General features: G+C 43.6%; 2 protein-coding genes across 3 annotated transcripts in view; one reads left to right on the top strand and one right to left on the bottom strand.

Annotated features, from left to right (window-relative positions):
* The window catches only part of PTPN21 (protein tyrosine phosphatase non-receptor type 21), a 74,375-nt gene extending 70,288 nt beyond the window's left edge, over positions 1 to 4,087 (top strand). For both annotated transcript variants that reach the window (XM_044435970.1, XM_044435969.1), the window contains 2 exons: positions 266 to 426; positions 1,933 to 4,087. In XM_044435970.1, the coding sequence (XP_044291905.1) occupies positions 266 to 426; positions 1,933 to 2,061 (290 nt within the window). In that variant the 3' untranslated portion in view covers positions 2,062 to 4,087. The remainder of the gene's footprint in view (positions 1 to 265; positions 427 to 1,932) is intronic.
* A 6,740-nt stretch (positions 4,088 to 10,827) lies between these two features.
* Positions 10,828 to 22,072, bottom strand: part of SPATA7 (spermatogenesis associated 7) — an 81,687-nt gene continuing 70,442 nt past the window's right edge. The window contains exons 7-12 of the mRNA XM_044435805.1: positions 21,180 to 21,246; positions 20,317 to 20,390; positions 17,006 to 17,059; positions 14,014 to 14,091; positions 12,987 to 13,044; positions 10,828 to 11,558 (exon numbers count right to left, since the gene is read on the bottom strand). Of these exons, the coding sequence (XP_044291740.1) occupies positions 11,097 to 11,558; positions 12,987 to 13,044; positions 14,014 to 14,091; positions 17,006 to 17,059; positions 20,317 to 20,390; positions 21,180 to 21,246 (793 nt within the window). The 3' untranslated portion in view covers positions 10,828 to 11,096. The remainder of the gene's footprint in view (positions 11,559 to 12,986; positions 13,045 to 14,013; positions 14,092 to 17,005; positions 17,060 to 20,316; positions 20,391 to 21,179; positions 21,247 to 22,072) is intronic.

Genomic DNA, 22,072 nt, shown 5'->3' with positions numbered 1-22,072 from the left:
TCCAACAATGGAGCAGAGTTCAATAATTATGGGTTAACTAAATCAGGGGTTAGTATTACATATGAAGGTAACTGTGTTTAATGGTGCTTATATGCAAATGCATGTAAATAGTAAAGCTGCAACCTTATATGCAAGTGGGAGTAACCAGGTTGAACCCATCTTCAATCACTTTGTTGTTATCTTCTGGACTTTGCTGTTGTTTTTTTGATTACATAGTCGCTGGGCAGCCCATATAACATCTGTCTTTCTTTTCTGAACCGGGCAGCCTATTTGGAGGAGATACAATCAGTCAGGCGCCACACAACTAGCACTGCAGATCCTGCCACTCCCAACCCTCCACTTCTGGTCCATTGCAGTGCTGGTGTTGGAAGAACAGGAGTGGTCATCTTGTCAGAGATCATGATTGCCTGCCTGGAACACAATGAGGTTATTTTTTGTTCTTTCAACTCTGGTGTGCTGGTGCCGGTGTCTCATATTGTGTTGAACAACCCACGGAGCAGAACTCTCATCCTCAACTGGCCCAGGGGCTGAATTCCATGTTGGAGACCCTCTCAGGGCTGCTTTCTAGTGGTGGGTGAGGCTGAAATTAAAAGGGATGGGACAAGCCCCACCAGTACCAGGATATTTTGACCAAAAATTCTTATTGCCAGGAACTCCATTTTAGGAATAGCAGTTCAGCCTTCTAAATCAAAGAAAAATCTTTGCAGCACTGTCGTGGCACTTCTCTGAGGAATTTGCAGTTTTGGCAAGGGGGGCTGAGCAGAGATATTTGGGCACAGAGCAGAGACAAAGTGGCGTTCATTGTGCTGCTGCTGATTGCACGGTACTTATATCCTGCCTCTTTTGCTTCTGCAAGGATGAGCCCGGTTCCGTTCTGGCGGTCTGTACCTGTATCACAGGACTGGAACAGAGGGCTCCTGGGCTGTGCAGAAATGTAATGCTTGAAAGGAGTGAAGAAAACACTGGGCTTCTTGTCCTTTGTGTTCTATTTGCACCTGGGATGGGGAAGGTGCGGCCTTCCAGGGGGTAGTGGGTTGTGGCTCCCCTCATCCCCCACTGTGGGTTCTGCTGGCTGGGACTGCTAGGAGTGGCAGGCCAGCAGCATCTGGAGGGCTGCACCTTCACTACCCTGATTTGCAACAGGTCTTTGGAATGTGTGGTGCTATGCAGTGGCACTAATGAAATTGACTCTTGCTAAAAACTCACAGTCTGCAAAATGCAGGAGGGAAAGTTCCTCCATCACTTCTTCCCCACTGCCCATCACAGCCAGCTCCAGTCCCTCAGAAACTTCTCTGGATGTTGGCTGAGTCTTCCTGAACAATGTGCGGCCCGGTGCAATGGGTGGAAGGGAAGGGAAACTTTCCTTCTGTGATCTTATGTTAAGACCTTACAGTCCAGTTCTCTGCATGTTTGGACAGAAGAAAGTCATACAACTTTCAGGGTCCTTCAGCCAGCAAACCAGGGCTTTTTTTCCCTCTCAAAGCATGTACAGTATTGTGCCCTTAGAATCTAAGCCCAGGTCTGTAAATGTGTGTGCCTCACTGCCTTGAGCCTGGTGTAAAATGTTGGCGGTGCTGTTGGTCCCCTCTCATGCCTATACGGTGGGGAGAGGATGGGTCTCCTGCCATGTTGCTGCTCCTCACCTGCCCTTTGCAAGCAAGCAACTGGCGAGAAGAACAAGGAGGAGAGAACAGCTGGGTATCTCCCTCTGTGAAGTGGCACAGGCTGAGTGCTGAGGGAGGGGCAAGGGAATGGGCATTAGCAACAGTACAGGTGAGGGGATGGATGAACTCAGGAAGACGGGGTGTATTGTCCCACTAGAGTGTCTTGTCCAAGAGCTCCCCAGAACCTGGAAGAGCATCGATCCTCACATGGGGCTGAAATTTCTGGATTGAAGGCATATTAATTTCCAATTTCATCTTCTTTTTCTAGGCTCTGGATATCCCAAGAATGCTGGATATGTTGAGGCAGCAGAGGATGATGATGGTGCAGACTCTATGCCAATATACCTTTGTCTATGGAGTTCTCATTCAATTCCTTAAGAGTTCAAGGCTCATATAAACCTTTCCCCCTCCACTTCTAAGCGCCACTTCTTTGGAAGAGTTTACAAAAGCAGATCTTTGCCTTCCATTGGGGCAGACCTTCTGGCTCAGTTTGAAGATGCTTCATGCAAGTCCAGTGTTGTCAGCGTCGGTCTTTGCAGAGCAAGACTTCAAGTAGGCGGGCTTCTTTCTTTATTTGTGTGCAGTTGTAGCTGGAACAAGAAAAAAATGACTGTGTGTGTTCTCTTTCCTTCCTTATTCCCTTCTTCTTTCCTCCTTCCTTCCTTCCTTCCTTCCTTCCTTCCTTCCTTCCTTCCTTCCTTGTACTGAGCTGCTGTGTTTTTCATGTACCTAATGATTGTGTTACTGTAGGCAAAACAAATGCCGATCCTGCCAAGACAGCACTGCACCATATTGGAAATCATTGCTCACATACTTTTAATTCTATTTTTAAAATAAACAAACAAATGAAAACAACCCACTTTCAGAGTAAAGACAGGAAAACTCTGAAGCTATATCTGTCAAGATGTAATATGTGGGAGAATATGTGTGCCCTGCAGATAGAAAGGTCACAAACTACATTACTGTGCTTTGAATTTTGTATTTAAATCAATGCTAATATATACATATATATTTATATTTAAAATACTTGTGAATTGTACCAGTTTCATATTGGAACCAGCATCTGCAAAACCCCCTTAAATGTAGCACTTAAAGCAGTTCAATTAGAAGGTTGGGAAGTTGTACTTGTCTAAAGGTTAAAAACAGCACAATATTTCAGAAGTGTTTGTATGTGTGTGTGTTTGTGTGTGCCTGTGTGTGTGCGTGCATATGTGGGAGGAATGGAAAGGTTTGAGTTTTTTGGTTTTAAGTTTTGTACAGAGAAGAGGAAGGAAGTGGAAGGTGGGAATGGCTTGTATAGTTTGGGGTGTTATAAAACAATAACAAATGTCCTTGCGGGAAGCCTACAGGTGTAAAGGAAGATGGTAGAAGCCAGGAGAAATGGTTACAAATGGCATTCTTTTATCCACAGAGTTACAAAATTGGAGGAGGATGTTTTTGCTGACAGTTCTAGGCCACACAGAAAACTGGAATTGCTGAATGCTGTGTAGCTACCCAAACGCAACAGCTGAAGTTGTACCCTCAGTATTATTCATATATTTAGAAGGCAGTTTGCTAATACTTGGTTGCAAATAAAATGGATGCAGGTGATACTTAAGCACTTTGTTGGCGGTTATTTATCTAGGGAAGCTTTTAGGTTTGTACCGATATGTTTAATTGAATAGCGCACCAGAATTCTTTTTCCTAATTTTATTTTTGGAAAAGCTTTTTAAGTTGGAATGACTGAAAGGTGAACTGGTTTTAAAGTAGGACATTGCACACTGGTGACTAAGGAAGCTGAATGTGAGATGGGAGAGTGCAAGTGTGATTGTTGGTTTTGGCAGAGAGGTTGCAGTATTATGATTTTTTGATGTTTGTTTATATTCCTTCGTCAAGAAAGTTAGTCAAGTTAGTCTTATATTGCCTTACATTGATAAGAACGTAAGAAGAGCCCTGCTGGATCAGGCCAAGAGTCCATCTAGTCCAGCATCCTGTTCACACAGCAGCTAACCAGATGACCACAGGAAACCCACAAGCCAGATGCGAGTGCAGCAGCAGCCTCCCAACCCAAGTGACCCAGCCACTGGCGTATGTTCTGCCTCTGATAGTAGAGGTAGCAAGTAGCCACCGGGACAGGTAGCCATTGATAGCCGCAGCTTCCATGAATTTGTCCAATCCCCTTTAAGGCCTTCCAGATTGGTGGCCATCACAATGTCTTGTGGAAGTTAATTCCATAGGCAAACTATGTGCTGTGCGAAGGAGGACTTCCCTTTGCATGCGTTGGCTCCCCTGCCAGTAGTATTATGCGAGAGGGGGGAAAAAATCGCTTTGTCCAATTTTCTTTGAACCTGCTCATTTCACTTGCTGGCCAACATAGAAACATAGAAATACAGCGAGTCAGAAGGAGTCTCCTGGGCCATCTAGTCTGACCCCCGGCTCCAGTCTGCTCTGCTCACGACATGCCCACCATGTGCTTGTCTAGCCTATCCTTGAACAACATCCTGTCCTTGAACATCACTAGTAGTAGTCCCTGCAGTATTGTTGAGGTAAGATTAGTAGGGAACACAATTTTCAATAGGTCCGCCTGCTTCTTTGTAATCACTTGGATGAGCAGAAATGGCAATAACCTAAGCAACAGAAAGTATGCATATTAATGCAAAAATGAATAGATTCTCCCTAGTGTCTGGCATGCAGTCAAACAGTTATTGAGAGGGTGTGATTCTTTACGGAGCCTTCCCTAGCATGCTTATTTTCTAGTGGTTGTGAATACTACAGAGATAAAAGAAGATGCCTCAAAGCAATGTTAGCCGTCCTTTCAGGATTATTGTGCAGTAATTAGTCCGTCATCAAATTGATCTGTCTGAGCTGCAGGCTCCAGGTAATGTGTTTCCTTCTTTTAAACATTGGCCATGTCTATTCTTAGGCTGTAAAATTATCACGGAGAGGAGGTTAAACTACTGTCAAAAGTTGTGGTGTGCCTTGGAGGGTCCAGTTAGGTTTCAGGACATGCTCTTGAGTTGGCTTAAGGACAGTGGGCAGAAGACCCAGGCTGGTTTTGACATTAGTGGTGCTGAAAGGAAATAAAATATTTACATTATGCAGCATTTGTTGCCGCTGTCATTGCTGGGTAGTATCCAGCAGTATACTTCCTTTGTGTAATTGGAAAATGCAGCAATTTGCAACCAAAATTCACTGCCTTCCCTGTTGCACCATGTACATTGGGCAGCTGTTGGTCCACACTAGCACAACCTCAGTGGCTCTAGTGGGAGTGACCTGTGATATCCTTCCCTTTCTGAAAACAGCCTGGGTGTTCTATTTCCCCAACCTGCCTTGGATGTTGCCATCAACAGCAGCTTCTGCAAGGGATTCTATTGAGTTGTGGTGTTTGGCAGAATCCTTTGAACCAACATTTTGCTCACAGACTAAAAATGCTACGTTTTTAAGAGAGCTTCCCTCAAAGTGGGTTTCCTGTGTCCATACTGAAGGGTGGGATGGGTAGAGACAGCAGGGAAATGTGGAGGCGACTGATCGATTTGAATCTGTTCTGCACGCACAAGGTGGGACTCAGAAGCGTGGTTATTCTTACAGCATTCATTTTTACTTTTTAAAGCAAAATGAATGGATATGCAAACATGTAGTCATAGAGACATAGTTTATAGGGAGTTATTTTTAATATGGCTTTTGAAACTCCAAATATTTTGATTTTATGATTCTATTAAATTTTCTCTTTTGGTTGATCAAGTTTTTATTCCTTGAAGATGCAATTAAGTGCTACCTTTTCTATATAATAGGGTTAAAACTCTATTCATAACAGCCTTGTTTGTTCACCTCAAGAAGAAAAGAGAGAGTGTGAATTTTTCATTAGGCACTTACCTGTCACTGAAACAAGAGGAGTGGCATGTGCTCCAACAACACTGGTTCCCAATTCTACCTGTCTTTCTCTAGGGTGGGATGTTTTCTCAACAAAGTGCTTATTGGCATTTAAGGGGGCTGGACAGATTGAGCATTCTTTTTCTTCACCCATGTGGATGTAATTAACTGAGCTCAATTCACTCTTTTCTTGGAATATGAGCCAGTGTGGCGTAGTGGCTAAGAGCGTGGGACTGGGACTTAGGCGACCTGGGTTTGAGTCCCCACTTGGCCATGGAGCCAACTGGGTGACTTTGGGCCAGTCACAGACTCTCAGCCCAACCTACCTCACAGGGTTGTTGTTGTGGGGATAAGATGGAGGAGGGGAATGATGTAAGCTGCCTTGAGCCCTTTGTAGGAAAAAGGCAGGATATAAATCGGGGGTGGGTGGGGGGGATGTTGTCCAACTTTTATATCTGCTTAGCATGAACTCTACTTAGTAATGCAAAGTATAGTCATACTAAGTGCATCCACAATTATGGACACCTTGCTAAGAAATTGCCATGTGAATGATGAGCAAAATGTTTGCAGGCAGTGAGTTTCATCTAGGTTTTTGTTGTTGCTGGTGTGTGTGTTTGTGTTTGCTGCTCTTAAAGTTAAGCTCAAGACCAGATTTATAAGCTATAAAGCATGCATTATAGGAACCCTTTTTCAGTGCAGTGAAAACAGTTCAGAAACCTCAGTGGTGCGATATTGCACTGTCCAATCTAGACACAACCCAGAGAACTACAGATTTGGCTCTTCAGTGAGTCTGAGCGCTTTTATGTGCAAGACCTTGGCGAGGGCAGGCAAGGGCGTTCTCTGGTTTGTGACTCTTGTCACTACAACACTGTAGGGACCAGTTTCCTTGGCACTCTTTGGCGCCATTGTGCAGTCATCCATTGTGGGGAATGTGCAAGTGCAAGCTGTGATATGGCATGTTCTGGATCTCGGACAGAAGAAAGAATCATCTTGCTGTATATGGTGGAGGTCCAGCTCTTTCCCACTCAGGTCTTCCTCAATTACCTTGAACAAGCCCTTTCAGGTGTAGTGTAATTGGTTCCATTTTCTTGGAGTTGTTTTTTTTTAAACAAGTCCATGAACTTGCATTATAAGATTACTATTAATTTTACAGAACTTAGGTTGATGTGAAAGGAAGGGTGTGCCATGGGTTTTTGTTCCCCTGAAAAGACCTGTGGTAGTAAATAAGGCAATATTTGACCTAATAAATGCAGATGAAGCCTGACCTAAAGAAATAAGGAGACTATTAGGTTGAGCATGGCTTTTTAAAAAGACCTACAACAACGTTAGGCCTACGCTACTAACTTGAAACACTAGTTAAAAAACAAGGCTGTCTAAACATATAAAGGAAAGTTACGTGCTATTTTATTTTATTCATAAGTCATCCTAAAACACATTAGAGAAGTTTGAAACAGCCTAAAAGGAATTTGCAGAAAGGCTCTATAAGAAAAATAATCAGGTAGGTCAGTTTTTAAAAAACTAAAGCCATTTTAAAGAGAAAAGATAACACTGTCAAAGCTGGTATATGATGCTCCCATCCTAAATTGCTCCTGAGCTCCAAAGTCTATTGGCTTCACCTGCTTGCTCAGGGTGAGGACAGGAGTGGTAGCCTGGATTGGATTCCTATGCTAATACCATGGCCTGGAAGTGTCCAGCTCTCTCAGCCTCCTGCCTGTTTCTAGGGAAGAACTTCATGGCAGGGCAAATAGTGAAGTTCCTTTCTACACCTGTAATGTCCTTCCAAGGGGCTGAACAGCACTGGGATAGCATACAATGCATCATCCCTATGTTTCCATAGACCAGGACAGATATGGGCATGGGTGGCCACTTGTGCCACTCTGGGGATGTGTGAAGCCACAAGGTATCCCGAGATAAAACATTGGCCTTAACTGAGTGCTCAGCAGCTTTCAGAACTGACTATGCAAGTGAAAGAGATGCTGCATCTTCCCCTTAATTTCCCCCTCCTTTTGCGCCAGTATACAGGGAATTACACAGTACTTCGTTTCAACAGTAGCACATGCTCCCTATTAAAGTATTATTTTTCTAGTGTCAAGCAAAGGGTTTTTTAAGTACGTGTGTTCTCTCTCTCTTTCTCTCTCAATCAGTACTGTAAAATGTATAATCACTGCAGCTTTAAATCTTGTACAATTGAAATCGATTTGTAAAACAATGTACAAATTGTATTTGATAGACAGGCTTGTTTTACTTTGATATGTAATATATGTGAAATGAATTATATCATAGTCTATTTTTGCCATGGAAATAAATATTTGAAGCGCTTCTAACACTAGTTGTTTCCATTGTTTTTACTAAATGTTGGAAAGCAAATGTTGACCAAACCACATCATAACCTGAAAGGTAATGCCAGAAACCCTTTTTTCTAGCACAGTTCATTACAACTCTGGGTCATATGATCCAGTGAGGCTGTCTTTACATCTCACAGAATTATAACATCATAGAACAGTAGAGTTGGAAGGGGCCATAAGGCCATCGGGTTCAACCTCCTGCTGTTGCAGGACACCAAGTTACACCATCCCACTCACCAGCCCACTCGGATGGCTGTCCGGTTTCTTTCTGAGTGTCTCTGGTATGTGAGAGCCCTCTAGGTAGCTGGTTCCACTGTTGTATTTCTCTGACAGTGAGGAAGCTTTTCCTGATGCTCAGCCTGAATCTGGGTTGCCACAACTTGAATTGATTATTCCATGTCCCACATTCTGGCATCAGCAAGAAGAGATCTTGACCTTCTTCTTTCTGATAACCTTTGAGTTACTTATCAAGGAATACCATGCCCCCCTCCCCTCAGTCTTCTTTTCTCAAGGCTGAACATGCCCAGTTCTCTGTCTCTCCTCACAGGGCAGTGTTTCCAAACCCTGGATCATTTTCGTTGCCCTCCTCTGGACCCTTTCAATTTTTTCTGCATCTTTCTTAAATGTTTATGCCCAGAACTGGACACAATATTCCAGATGAGGTCTGACTAGTGAGGAGTATCAGGGATATGTGTATGTTCTTACTCTTTAACATCCTTATGTACTCCTGAAAAAAATCCACATTGATACTCTCTTATTATGAACATGACATGATGCTTTATAAGAATGATGGATGACAGACATCTTTCCCAGCACCTCTGCTGCTCTCCAGATGTGCTGGAATATGGGAATATCTCAGCATGTAGTCTTTCTTCTGAACAACCTGATAATGCTGTAATGAGGGATATTACTACTTCAGTTGTTGTATTTTCTGTCATTGAATCTGTTGTCCAAAGCAGTACAGTTCAGGCACAAGTTTCCCATCTTACAATACGATCCTCTGCACATTTAAACAGGAGAAAATTGGATGTGCGTAGTACTGTATGCTTAGGAAATACAAAAACGTAGAGCCAAGCTCCTGACTTTAATTTGGAAAGCAGTAGTTAATAGCTAGATTCTATTTGCAGTTGCTCCCTGGAGCCACTCTTACGGGTACCCATATGGTGCCTGTCTGTCTTCCCCCTTGAGGGAAAATAGCTTAAGGAGGGATGGGGTGAAATCTGTGAGGAAATGGCATGGGACACAGGCTTAACCTCCATGTCAGATCGATTGGCCCTCAGCAGTGCTAAAAGTTCAAACACCGAAACCCACTCCAGCAGTTCCATTTCTGACTAAGCATAGTTCCAAAATTATTTGAATGATGACTGGCAGACAAGCAGCCAAATTTAAACCTAACATCTGCTGTCCTAGACATAGCAACCTGGTATTATTTAGAGCCACATTTTTTCAGAACTTAAGGTATCTGTGCTTAATGAACAAAGCAACTGGAAAAGACTCTGAAAAGACTGATTGAACAACTTGCTAATGGTGAATGTTTTTATTTTGGGTTTCTTAGCTGAAGATACTATTAGTAGTCATACACTGGGGACTATGTTCCCTAAGTAGATTTAGAGTACCAAATTCTTGCAGCGACAGTTATGCTCATTTACACAGCAAGAAAAAAATGGAGCTTTTTCAGTAAAGTTCTCTTAAAGAACTTGCATAATAGGATGGCATACAAAAGCTTTTAATAAACAAACCAAGCAAGCAAGCAAGCAAGCATCTGTCAAGCCCAGCAAAGGCTGTTTTACTGATTTGAAGCAGATGCAAATATTGGATATTAATCCAGTTCATTTTTTATTATTTAATCTATTAATTTTTTGCTCCCATATGAAGTTGTTTAAATGAAGTGGCGGGCCATTTTGGTATTTTGCAGAGGGAAGGAAATGCAAGTTTTTCTGGCGGTAAGGCAAAGGAGAACTCCCTTCTGTCATTGATTATTTGTAAACAGACATTCCATTCAGCTGCAGGAGAAAGAATTTGGGAAGCAGGACTACTTGCTTGGCTGTACTGAGAGACTGGATCCATTGACTCCTTCTCTGGAACTGACTGCTATTTAAGCTGGTTTGGACAAGCAAGTTGTAACTTTAAGAAATGATGACTCTATATGTTTCTTCACCTCTTCCCTCTTCATCCCATATCAGAACCTTTGCATAGTCCCAGACTACAGGTTTACAGTCTTATGCAAACTCATGCAATGCATATTATGTAAGTTAATTTGAGAGCTATTCTGGCTGAAGAACATGGCAAAATACTTTAAATAAAGAAAATCTTCTTGAGTATCTGCAAGCTGCCCTCCTCCCCTGAAGTCCACTGGAAACAATACCCTTGTGTCGTTCCTAGCTGCCTCAGAAGAAAAAATGGTGGCTGCTAGGAAGACTTCTGTTCGCCATGAAACAGGTCACAGTGGTGGAAACAATGAAGAGAAACGACGTATGAGCCTCATTACCCCTCCAACTTTCATCTCAACTTGAATTATGCCCAACTTATTCCTTAGGCAGCTCAAAGGTGAGGAGTATCAGTTTATGCAGCACACCACAGTAGGCTAGCTGGCTGCTTCCTGCAAGGATCATTCCACGATGGATATGGTCAGCCCTGGCATTGTGCTGATCACTAGTTAATGGCAGGTGGGAACCGACCTTCCCATTAACTGATCTGTGCTGCTGAAGCCCATGGAAGTCACACCTCTATCCGGGCACTGCAGAGCAGGGCAGCAGCTTGTTCTGCTAAAAGAAATGTGGTCGCTCAGGTATATCAGGAGCTACAGAGACCTAAAAAATAACTGGATCAGAGTGCATGCCTTATTGCAAAGGGACTAGAAGTCATAGGCAAAGTAATTGTTGCAAATGTTGTATCCATTTATTATAAATAAAGCTTATAAATAACCACATCTTTAATATTCTCGTTCTCGTCTATCTGTCTATGTGCTCTACAGCAGTGTTGAAGCAGTTCTGACACTGGGCTATATTTCCACAAACATGTCTACTGCTCACTACAGTGTGTGTTAGTGCTCAGTTCATCAAAGCCTGATTCGTAATACTTGGACCCCTTTCACAAGAGGCTGCAAAGGGCATTCCAAACAGAACATGTTTAAAAAAAAAGGATGATTTGTTAGCATTTTATTTAATCCACAAAGTTCAGATCTCTGCACCGCTGGCTAGGTGTGCTGTCTCTTGTGATGCTTCATTGCTAGTTGTTCCTACGGTGTGTTGCTGGCGGAGATAGGAAGGGAGTTCTCTCTAAGCTCATCAGCCTCCCTCAAGGACTCGCTTGTTTCAAAGTCAGCATCGCATGTGGTTGAATTGCATGTTGATGGCAATGTGCAAGAAGTATCCAGTGTTTCATCGGTGATCATGAAGGAGGTAGGGTCCAGCCCAACGCTTGCTGGCTTATTGATACCTTTGGAAATTTCATCCTGGGCCTCTTCTTCCTGGAAATTATCACAGCGTGCAGCCGAGTCATTAGCTATTAGCTCCATTGCTTTTAAAAACTCCTCACTTTTTCCCAGCTTGTTTTGACTTTGAGTTGCACTGGGAAGTTGGAGGTGCTTGGCTTGATTGTTCTGCAGTGGACCGCACACATCAGACCCTCCAGCAGATGGTTCCTCCTTGATGCAACCCAGGTCTACTTTCAGAATTTCCAGCAGGTGGCGCATTTTGGCCTAAGATTTAAGAGAGGAAGCAATACAAGCTGGTAGAAATAATGCTAGAAAACAGTAATATTTAAAACTATCTCTTCCTTTCTGTAACGTATCTAAGAATGACTGACTCACTGAGGATTCTTAAGCGGTACATGAGAATAGACCGCATGTATATACTGAGCAAGGGACAAGTGTGTTTGAAGAGATTGGCTGGTTCTCTCAACACAGCAAAGGGACTGCGCTGTTTCCACAGTGCACAGAATTTTCCCGTACTTACCGATCAGAAAATCACATGGTTTCCACACCTCCCGCTTTGTCCGCCTGGCATTGCCACATATCTCAGCAGCCTCCACAAGTGAAATTCCTATCTCTTCCCTGCTTGTGCCGATGGATGGTCACAGCTTCCCCCTGAATGGCCCACTATAGTCCTGAGGTGGGTTCCCTTCTGCCTCCTGAGTATACCTGTATGTCTGCGGTACTTCCCAGCTCCTCCAGCCCCCCACGGAGATTTTTATTAGATGAAAATAGATGGTTTTGCTGTGAATCCCCCCTTTTCTCTCAGTGTACACTTTTCTGAGAACATTCAGCTAATTGAACAGTACAGAAATGCATAAAGGAAGGAAGGACGGACGGACGGACGGAATTTTTGTGCAGTCTCCCTGGTTCCTTAAGTATACAGGGAGCTGGACATATCACTTGGTCAGTGGGGAAAACGGGCAATGAAGCATCTGTTGCTAGGAAGCTGAAGGCAGTAGTGATCAAAGGCTAGAAGCAGCCACTTCTGCAGCTGCTCTTGCCAGCAGATTCTATGGTGCTTCCATACCCAAATTTGTAAAATGCTGATCCCCAGCCTGGACAACCAGCAAAGTCATGGTGAAATGTAAAAACCATAGAAAAGATAGTTGATTCTCTCTGTGGCTTCAGAACACTCATTCCCTTACATGTGCAGGAACTCTAGAACAGGGCCCAAATGACAACATTTCACCATGGCTTCGGTGTCGTGCAAATCCACCCAATTTCAATTTGTGTACACATTGTGAGAGAGAGAATGTGAATGCATGTTTGAGAAAGCCTGAGAGACTGAGGGCGAGGGTGGGAGTAGATATGGAGGAAGAGGGGAATGGCCATGTTCACCTAAAACAAGAAACCATGAATCTTGTCTTAGAATGATGCATGCAGAAAAGAACTTGGGAGTATAAGAACACAGAACCAGAGCAGGTTAGAAGGGGTCTCCTGGGCCATCTAGTCTGACCCCTGGCTCCAGCTGGCTCTGCTCATGATATGCCTTCCATGTGCATGCCCAGCCTATCCTTAAACACTCTCACAGACGGGGCGTCACAATGACCAGTTCTTATGTTCATGAGTGTCTTCAACACTTTTCAATTCTCTTTGAATTTATTTTCTTATTCTTACATTTTTCCTATGATGGTCTTTAAACGTAACACATACCTCATCAAGATGATTTTTATTTTGTTCTATGTGACGTTCAAACAACATTTCCAAAGCCCTTAAAAGATGAAAATGTTTTGGAATATTGTTACTCAGAAAAGTCATTTTTCATTAGGAAACTATTACACTGTTAACAATGTCTAAGCTCTAAAACATGCATGCATTTTCAGAAAAATATGAAAGATAATCTTCTATTTGTTCTTCCTTAGAAAAACTTTAATTTGGTTAAAAAGCAAAATGAAGTAATTTATTGCAAATAATCTACAGTTAAAGAACCATAAAATAACATTATAAAGTTACTAATGCAAAATACCATTGAAGCCTCATGAAAAAAGCAAAGTTTTAAACAAATGCCTAAATACTTGTAGTTTGGCACCTGGCAAATTATTCTGTAGAACAAGTTCCACAGTATGGTACAACCACCATGAAGGTCTTGTCTCTGTTAGCACATCTTACTTTGAGGGAGACGGGGACCTAGATCAGCTCCTTTCCCTCCCTGATGATCTCTGGGAACTTAGTCCCGGACCATTTCTGCTTGCCAGTAATCTATGTTCTGTCACCTTTTCTGTGTTAAAGGGCTGGGCAAGCTAACTTATGTATCATGTACTCTGAATAGGGATTAGATTTAACCCTGACTTCTTGTGTATTCTTGACATCAGATTGGAATCAGGTTTCCATCCTACATCCCAGAATATTTGCTGGGATTGTATCATTCAGAATGTTATTGTAGCTCTTCCCTCTCCCCATTGTAGAGCCATGCTGAGACCTCAGTGAAGGATGGGGTAGAAATGCTTTTAATAAACAAATAAATAAACAGTGCTGTTGTCCCTACATCAAGGCTGGGAAAATTCCAGGGCTGGGGGGCTGTTTTCTCATCATCCCAGCAGCGGCTGCAAACCAGCCACCGTTTGCTCTGCTGCTTTCCTTCTTGCTGTCCCTTAGAAACCAGCCTTCGGCTCTTTTGCTTTGGGTTTCAACCGCTACACATCCTATCATTGCAAAAACTTGACACTCAAATATAACCAACCTGTTGGAGAACAATCCAAGTTTGAGAATCTCATCTGTTATGTCTTGGATGAAACTTAAATACAAAAGCTCTTCTTCTCTGCAGAGAACAACAAACCTACTGTCAGTCTCTGAATAAATATATTTCTTGAGTAATAGATTGGATGGATATAAAAGTGACCATCAATATATTTAAGCTGGAATTCAGATGAAAGTTGTTAAATCATGAGAAGCAAAGTATGCCTATTCATTTCTACAAGCAGCTGCCTTAAAATATATCAAAAGTACTAAGAATAATTATTCAGCATTGTGATGGTGAAAGAGAGTTTCATGAAACTTGACCTCCTGCCCACTCGTTCTCTGGCAGCTGGCAAAGGCCCCACCAGATGCTGCACAGATGGTTATGGGATGCCCTGAATGGGGTGGGTGCCAAAGGGAGGACCACTGAAATTCAGGTGGAGGCTTCCCAGGGGGTAGGTGCCTCTGCCTGACCTTTGAGGTCCCAGTGTTCCCCCGAGTCCCTGACAGCACAGCCCACTCCATTTGGGCCCCTCTGCATAGCACTGAGCTCACTCTGGGGAAAAAGACTCTGGGAGAATGTATTTCTTTGACCTTGACTCGCCCAGCATGATGTTAGTGCTACCCTACATGTTATCCTGAGAGACTGCAGGGCTCTCCCTGTGAAGATTTAAGGCATGGGTCCTCAAACTACGGCCGACAGGCAGGATCTGGCTCACCATGCCCATTTATCTGGCCCACCTGAGAGGTTTTGGACTCGCTTGGAGAAAACGATCTCTGCGTGAGCAAGCTGCTGCCTTGCCTGCACCCTCCCCCCCCCCCCCCCCCCCGGCCCGTGCCCCCCCCCCCACCACCAACACCTTTCAGGTGGCCCCCTGTTGAAAAAGTTTGAGGACCCCTGATTTAAGGTTTCTTTGACAAGACGAAACAAGCAATAGAGGTGCAACCTTTAACACATTAATTCGTTTCAGTAATCAATGTATTAACATTTTTGATTGACTAAAACGATGTTCTGATTAACTGGGTAGCAACTAGAAGACTAAGTCTGATAACTGCAGAAAGCACCGCCGGACAATGCAGTGTGCACAGGAGCACCTGCTTCCGTTTCCACTGCAATACCGACAGCAGTGTTTAACCCCACCTCGCCCCTGACTGTGGGCACATTCTGCACGAATCTGAAGTGAGGCTTTATATCATGAGCTTTTCTCTTAAATTGCACTTTCTTGTTATCTTATTGTTAGCAGGCTAAATATTAGTTCAAGCCCGTTTTTAAAAAAGGAGTGCTCAGTGAAATAAGACAAAACACTGCACATAACTGAGAAATAATTTAATTGCTCTGATGTCTAAACAGCAGCGAGCAGATGCAAACTAACACAGAACATACACAAACACTTAACAGAAGTAATCAGCCATCAGCATGCAAATCTGTTAATGTGCTGCTAAATTCTCTTCTAGAAAAAGAAAGATATTTCCAAAGGAGTTGCCTGAGCAAAGGGTGCTGTGCACTGCAAATACCCTGGGCAGATCTGACCCCAGCCCCCCTTCCAGATACTTGGTATTCTGCTCAGATATGCTGTTGGTGCTTTTAACAAGTACTTTTAACAGGAAGAGGTTGCATTCAGCGGTGGAGAAGGGAATGGGAAACTTGCTGTTGGGAGCTGGCAAAGACCAAACAAGCTGAAAGCAGTATGTAGACCAATACCAACAAGGCTGCTGATGCAGCAAGGGAGGAAAGGATTGTGGGATGGGATTTTTTCTGTAAATGGGATAAGGTGGAAGGAGTGAGTTAGAAAGAATCTATGACAAGAGTTGGAGAGGTTGATCTCTCAGTGAGACTGTGGGTTATGCAGAGAACAACCACCCCACTAGGGCTATTTTCGGAAGAGCTTAGCATGGCATGCAAACCTGCCTGTTCTCTCCTTCAAAGAAGGGAAGAGATATGTGTAAAACCACATTCTGTGCTGAGTGAGCGCTCCCACTCCTTTTACCAGCATATGTCTGTGTGGTCTCCTCCATGTCCTGTCTGTCTGTGTCACATGCACATCTGGTTGGCCATTGCGGGAGCAGACAACCAGGCCAGGCAGACCTTTGGTTCGACCTGGCACAACCTATCCTCTGCCTAACCTATCCTCTGCCTGTGCAGCTGTTGCCTTGCAAGTACATGTCCCACACACGAGTGCTCCAAGGCCAGGGGGGAACAAGACAAAAAGGAGGTCTAGAACAAGATGGGGCAGTAACAAACCCTGCTCAGACCAATCATCCAGGTAAGGAAGTGAAGATTTGTAGTTTGTGTGTCCCTAAAGCTGTGTCTGATGTAGTGATGCAGCTCAAGTGGCTACGCACATCAAGCTGAGCTCAAAGAAGGGGAGCAGAGAAAAAAGGTAGCAGTGCCACGGATAGGAGACCTGTCTGGTAAGAGGAGGCTCACAGCATGCGAATATTTCGGTAATGGGTTAAAAGCAGGGGTGAGAAACTTCTGGGGTTCTGGATGCTGCATTACTGTGCCCAGAATGAACCAAAGGGCACTCGCGATCCCACCAAAATTGCTGCGGAATTTGCTGCTGCAGTGGCAACACAAAATTCAGAGGTTTTGCAAAGAAACAAAGGGGGTGTATGTGTGCTTGGTTTGTAACCGGAACTGCACTTATAGGAAGATTCTTGACATGCGATTCTGTTTGCAAATGAGACACATGCTCCCTGCAAACTTCCTTATTAAATTTTTGGCCACCTTGATGGCAAATTTTGCAGCAGCAATGGGAGCAAAGAGGCTACAAAAACAGCCATGGGTGAGGGGCGCACTTGCAGCCCACAGGGCGTGTGCCACCCATCCTTGGTGTAAGCGATCAGATCAACATGCTCTTTGTTTGTTTGATTTCTATACCACCCAGCAGATGGAGCCGTCTGGGTTTGGCAGCACCACTGCTCATCCTTCCAGTTTCATTAATTGTTTGGAATTTCTTGAATTTCTGTAACACTGAAATATACATGTGACTTACTCAGCCTGGATCCTTCTCATTGTTGGGGATTGCACAGAACATGGAGAAGTCACCCTGAGTCACAAGGGAGGAAAGGAGAGAAACCGCAGAGATCAGACACAGAAGGCAGTTCTAGACTACTATCTTATACTGGCGTCATACGGGGGTCTCATCATGTTTGCTTCCATGTGTGGAAGCAAAGTACTGCCAGAAACGCCAATATCCTGCTGCTTTCAGCATGAAAAGGAAGGCTTTCCAGAAATCTGACATTCTGAAAGCCACTCCTGGCTCTCAAAGCAGAATGGGGGATATACTAAAAAGCCCTCATTCCCTTGTCTCACCCTGTGGCAGGGCCATTGTTTTCCCCACTCAATCCTTGACCTCCTTTGATTCTGATTTCAATTTACAATGAGGCTCCATCATGTCAGCTCAGAGAGACCACCAGGTAAATTGATTTTTCATCTGCTATTTTTTTACCTCCTCGTTTCAGCTGGGTAGAACAAACAGCGGCCCTGTAATGTACATCTTAGGTTTGAGGAGCCAGCAGAGATGGTTGCCATTGGTTGAGTTTAAATAACTAAGCTCAATTCCTGGGTTCATCTAAGCAGCACAGCTCAATAGGTAGGACTCTTTAACCCAGAAAGAATCTTGTGGGCTTTCCTCTCCCTTCTGCTCCACTGCTACAACCTTCACCACATGATACCCAGCTTTACCTCTCGTTCTCCACTAATCCAGGTGAGGCAGTGGCTGTGCTGAACCGGTGCTTGGCCGAGGTAAGGGAATGGATGAGGGCCAATAAACTGAAACTCAACCCAGACAAGACGGAGGTCCTGTTGGTTGGCGGATCGGGTTTCGGAGAGGGTGGATTTGACCTGGTCCTGAATGGTGCAACACTCCCTCTTAGGGATAAGGTCCGCAGCTTAGGAGTACTCCTCGACCCGGAGCTTTCTTTGGAAGCTCAGGTGACAGTGGTAGCAAGGAACGCCTTCCTTCAGCTTCGGCTGATTAATCAGCTGCGCCCCTACCTGGAATACGACTGCCTGGCGACGGTGACACACGCGCTGGTGACTTCCCGCCTAGACTTCTGTAACGCGCTTTACGTGGGGCTTCCCCTGAAGACAGTCCGAACACTTCAATTGGTGCAAAATAGAGCTGCCAGGTTGCTGACGGGGACGGGGCGTTATGCTCACATGACTCCAGTCCTCCGTCAGCTTCACTGGCTTCCCATTGAAGCCCGGGCCCAATTCAAGGTGTTGATTATGACCTACAAAGCCCTAAACGGCTTGGGTCCTGGCTACCTGAACGAGCGCTTACGTCCGTATATGCCCGACCGCCCTTTGAGATCTGCGGGAGAGTCCCTTCTCCGGGAACCCTCCATGAAAGAAATTAGGAGAGTAAGTACCCGGAGGAGGGCTTTCTCTGCGGTGGCGCCCAACCTATGGAATTCACTCCCCAAAGAGGTCCGCCTGGCACCGTCGTTACTGGTTTTTCGGCGCCAGGTAAAGACCTTTTTATTTAAACATCATTTCAATTGTTAAAACATATGATCTGGCCTGGGCAACTTCTTCTTCCTTCTCTTTCTCCTCCTATATTTTTATTTTATACTGATAATTTTAATTTTGTATTTGTAAATCAATGTATTTTTTGTATTGTTATATTTAATGGTAATTTATTATGTACTATTGTATTTCAATGTATTTTATCATGTTGTAAGCCGCCCCGAGGTTTCGGCAAGGGGCGGCATAGAAATGCTATAATAATAATAATCATCATCATCATCATCATCATCATCATCCCCAAAACCTGTCTAGATATAAGGAAGCAGCAACCCCTCCACTGACATCTTCCCAGCATGGCCATTAGCTGCTTATCAGAGCTGCTCCCTTCCCTTCCTTCATTACCCCATGTTCCCGAAGAACCCAGCCAGCTGTCCTTCCTTTCCCTCATCAGTCTCCACATCCTTCTCCCTCCTCCTTTCCTCCCATGGCCCAAACTTCTTCCCACACTCCAACATACCAGTCAGTTACACTAAATCACTGGTTTCAACTGGCAGGTGTTATGGATGAAATGGAATCCTATAAAATGCCTGTTGCTTCAGTTTGGTTGTCTGAATATACATTTTAATCCTCTCAATAAAATACTTCTGAGTTATGAAATTGTGCCTCCAGTCTCCAAACCCCTTTAACCTTTACAAAGCTAAGCTCAATGTTAAGTGCAGAAAGTGTCTAGGATGCATGTTTTGAAAGTGCACAGTCAAGGATACATCCCATGCAAAAAGGACCCTTGCAAACAGTAGGTTGGACTGAATGTATAGGCATCAGAGGAGGCACCAGTATGCATGTTCCCCTTGAAGCACCACTGTTAGCTTGGTTATTTATACTTGTGGCCCACAAGAAGCTGTGTTTCTGGGGTTAAAAGGCAGACAACCCTGGATATCTTAACAGATGATCTTGCAGCTGGTCAAAATACTGCCTTTCTAAACAGAATCGTCATGCATATGCCATGGCAATAAAATAAAAGCAAGGCAAGATCACCCTCAGGGATTAAAAATTAAACATATAAATAATCACAGAAGTAAAAACAGCAGTAGAAATAAATCAGTGCAGATTTAAAAGCATTTGAATAATTACTAAAATGTTGGTTGGTGTGGGGAGTAAAGTAGGCTCTTATTTAGTGATGAAATACCCTAGGTGAGCCTTTCTGGGGAGAATATAGAAGTGGTGCCATCGCCTTTGCTTCTGCAGTCACGGCATGCGATCCCTCTTTTAATATTATTGAATGGACATTATTGAGCAGAGCATCCCCCTCCCCTGAACCTCCAACCTCCAATTTATTTCCATAACCTCACACTAGTTTGTTCCTCCCTCTCTCCCAAAGCCAAATCCTGCTCATTATCTTTTTGACATTAAAAATGGAGACACTGAGCATTTGGACCATACCCAGATTATTCTGAACCAGCTTTCCATCTTTAATAAATAACTCACCAAGCATATACACTGCTGCACCTCACAATCCAAAGTTATCCCTAACAAACACTTCACTTACCACATTCTCATCATTTACTATTAGAGAGAGATTGTCTTGCTACATTGGAGGGTGGGCAAGCCATCCTTTTATCTATTCAATATGCTCTTCACTCTACCAATTTTGTTACTGGAACTTAGCTCCAAGGAAAGCATACATTTCTGCTTAGACAGCAAGTACACCTTTAAATCTCCTAAAAAACACCACTCTGGATTTTGCAGACAGGATGGTAATGAGTCCACCATCAGCAAACAAAGCAAAAAGGAGAGAGGAGAAAGATATATATATTCCTCCTGAATTGCATGTACCTTGGAGAGGAGAACTGAGAAACAGCCTTCATTTCATCAGGTTTATCTGCATTGCGAGACACTGTGTCTTCCACCTACAACACAGGGAAAACATTGGGAAAGAAGGAGAAAGGGAGGCTGACTGGATAGAACTGTGCTCTGGTAAGAAAAGTGTCTTTGTGTGGACACAGAGCAAGAAACCACATCTTGGCCAAGAACTGGCTGCCCGGTACAAGTGCATGCAACTGAATGCAGGCCTCAAACATGTGGCTACCAGTCTGCACACTTTTTGGTTTAGGTCTGTACACCATATCCACATGCTAAAAATGTATTTGGCTAACTATTGCATGAATGTGGTTAATGAACAATGGAAAGTGCTTTGGCTTGCACTCATTGGAGACACCTTATTTTCATGAAACCCCCAGTGACTTAGTTCCCCACAACCCTGGCTGTTCCCGGACTAAGAATACAAATGCAGCAGGTTGTGGGGATCACTAAAACCACCCACGCCCCGGATGCTGACAGTTCTCAGAGTCCAAGCACTGAGGTCCCTCAGACCATGTTGGGAGGGCTGCATCCCAAGGTTCCCTTTTAAGCTGTTTACATAATGTTTTAAAGTTTGACTGGAGCACTTACCTTGCAGGTTCCCTTTAGCAGGAGTGTTAGAAATAAATCTGACAATAAAATTTAGTAAAGCCAATAAGGATTGCACTTCTGGGTATACTCTGAAGAAATCAGGAGTTATTCAAACATAAAACTTTGCAGTAAACAGTAGGCACTTATTCTGCCTAACTCCCTCAGCTGAAGTGGCAGGAGGTAAAGAAGTATCCTAGTATTGCTATAAATGGCTTGTTGACCGAAATACAACTAAAAACTTGAATTACCTCCTGTATGATCTTCTGAAAGTCAGCCAAATCCTTTTTTCCTGATCCTTCAAACTCAACTTGAAAACTGCAAAATTTAATAAGATACATTATGCAGATCTTGCCAAGTTAACCGTTTAATACCCCGTTTCCAGCACCAATATGCTTAGGAATGTTAACATCCAACAAACAGAACATTTAATGGAAATGTTAATGTTTTTAGGTGTTGGTTACAATCCTAGCTAAGCCCCTTCCTTGTGTAATGAAGGGAAAATGGACTTCTGCTCCCTAGTGGATAAGAACTTCAAATGACTGTTAATCCAATTGCTTGGGTTCTATTCTGAGTGTGGGGGACAATTGCAATATAGGTCTGGAAGCCCGAGGATGTAACAGCTGCTAGTGCATTACTGTGACACCGCCAGAGTTAGAAGTACTTGTGCAGGGCCTAAACTTTTTACAGGGCACTGGCATTACTTGCCCTACAAAAATATTCCTGCATGACATTCAACACAAGTTTAATAGTTCTTTATTTACCATGTAATTCCAACCCTATGGAGGACAGTCTACCCAAATGCTATTAATGCTGCTGATATCGTTCAACAACTCTTCAGAAAAGCAGGAATTAGTGTTAAACTGGAAAAGATAAGTATGTTGGATCAAAAGGTGTTCCTCTTATATCAACAAGTGTTTCTAAACAAAAAATCTAAGGATTACACAGGGCAACACTGCTGCTGTTCTTTCCATCGATTTAAATAGAAATGAATGAAAGATTAAAATACATGGGAGATGTGCATTTGGTGATTGACTGGCTGAATGAATTCATACAATGCTAGCAATATACATGACACTGAATGGTACAAAGAACACCTGCACAATAGATTCCTGCTCTGAGGAGTCAAACGGACTTATGTCCA

The sequence above is a fragment of the Varanus komodoensis genome, unplaced genomic scaffold (genome assembly GCF_004798865.1).
Source record: "Varanus komodoensis strain SLA01 unplaced genomic scaffold, ASM479886v1 scaffold3, whole genome shotgun sequence".
NCBI classification, from domain to species: Eukaryota; Metazoa; Chordata; class Lepidosauria; order Squamata; family Varanidae; genus Varanus; species Varanus komodoensis.
The sequence above is the reverse complement of the archived record's forward strand: the minus strand, read 5'-3'. Positions and strand labels throughout refer to the sequence as shown.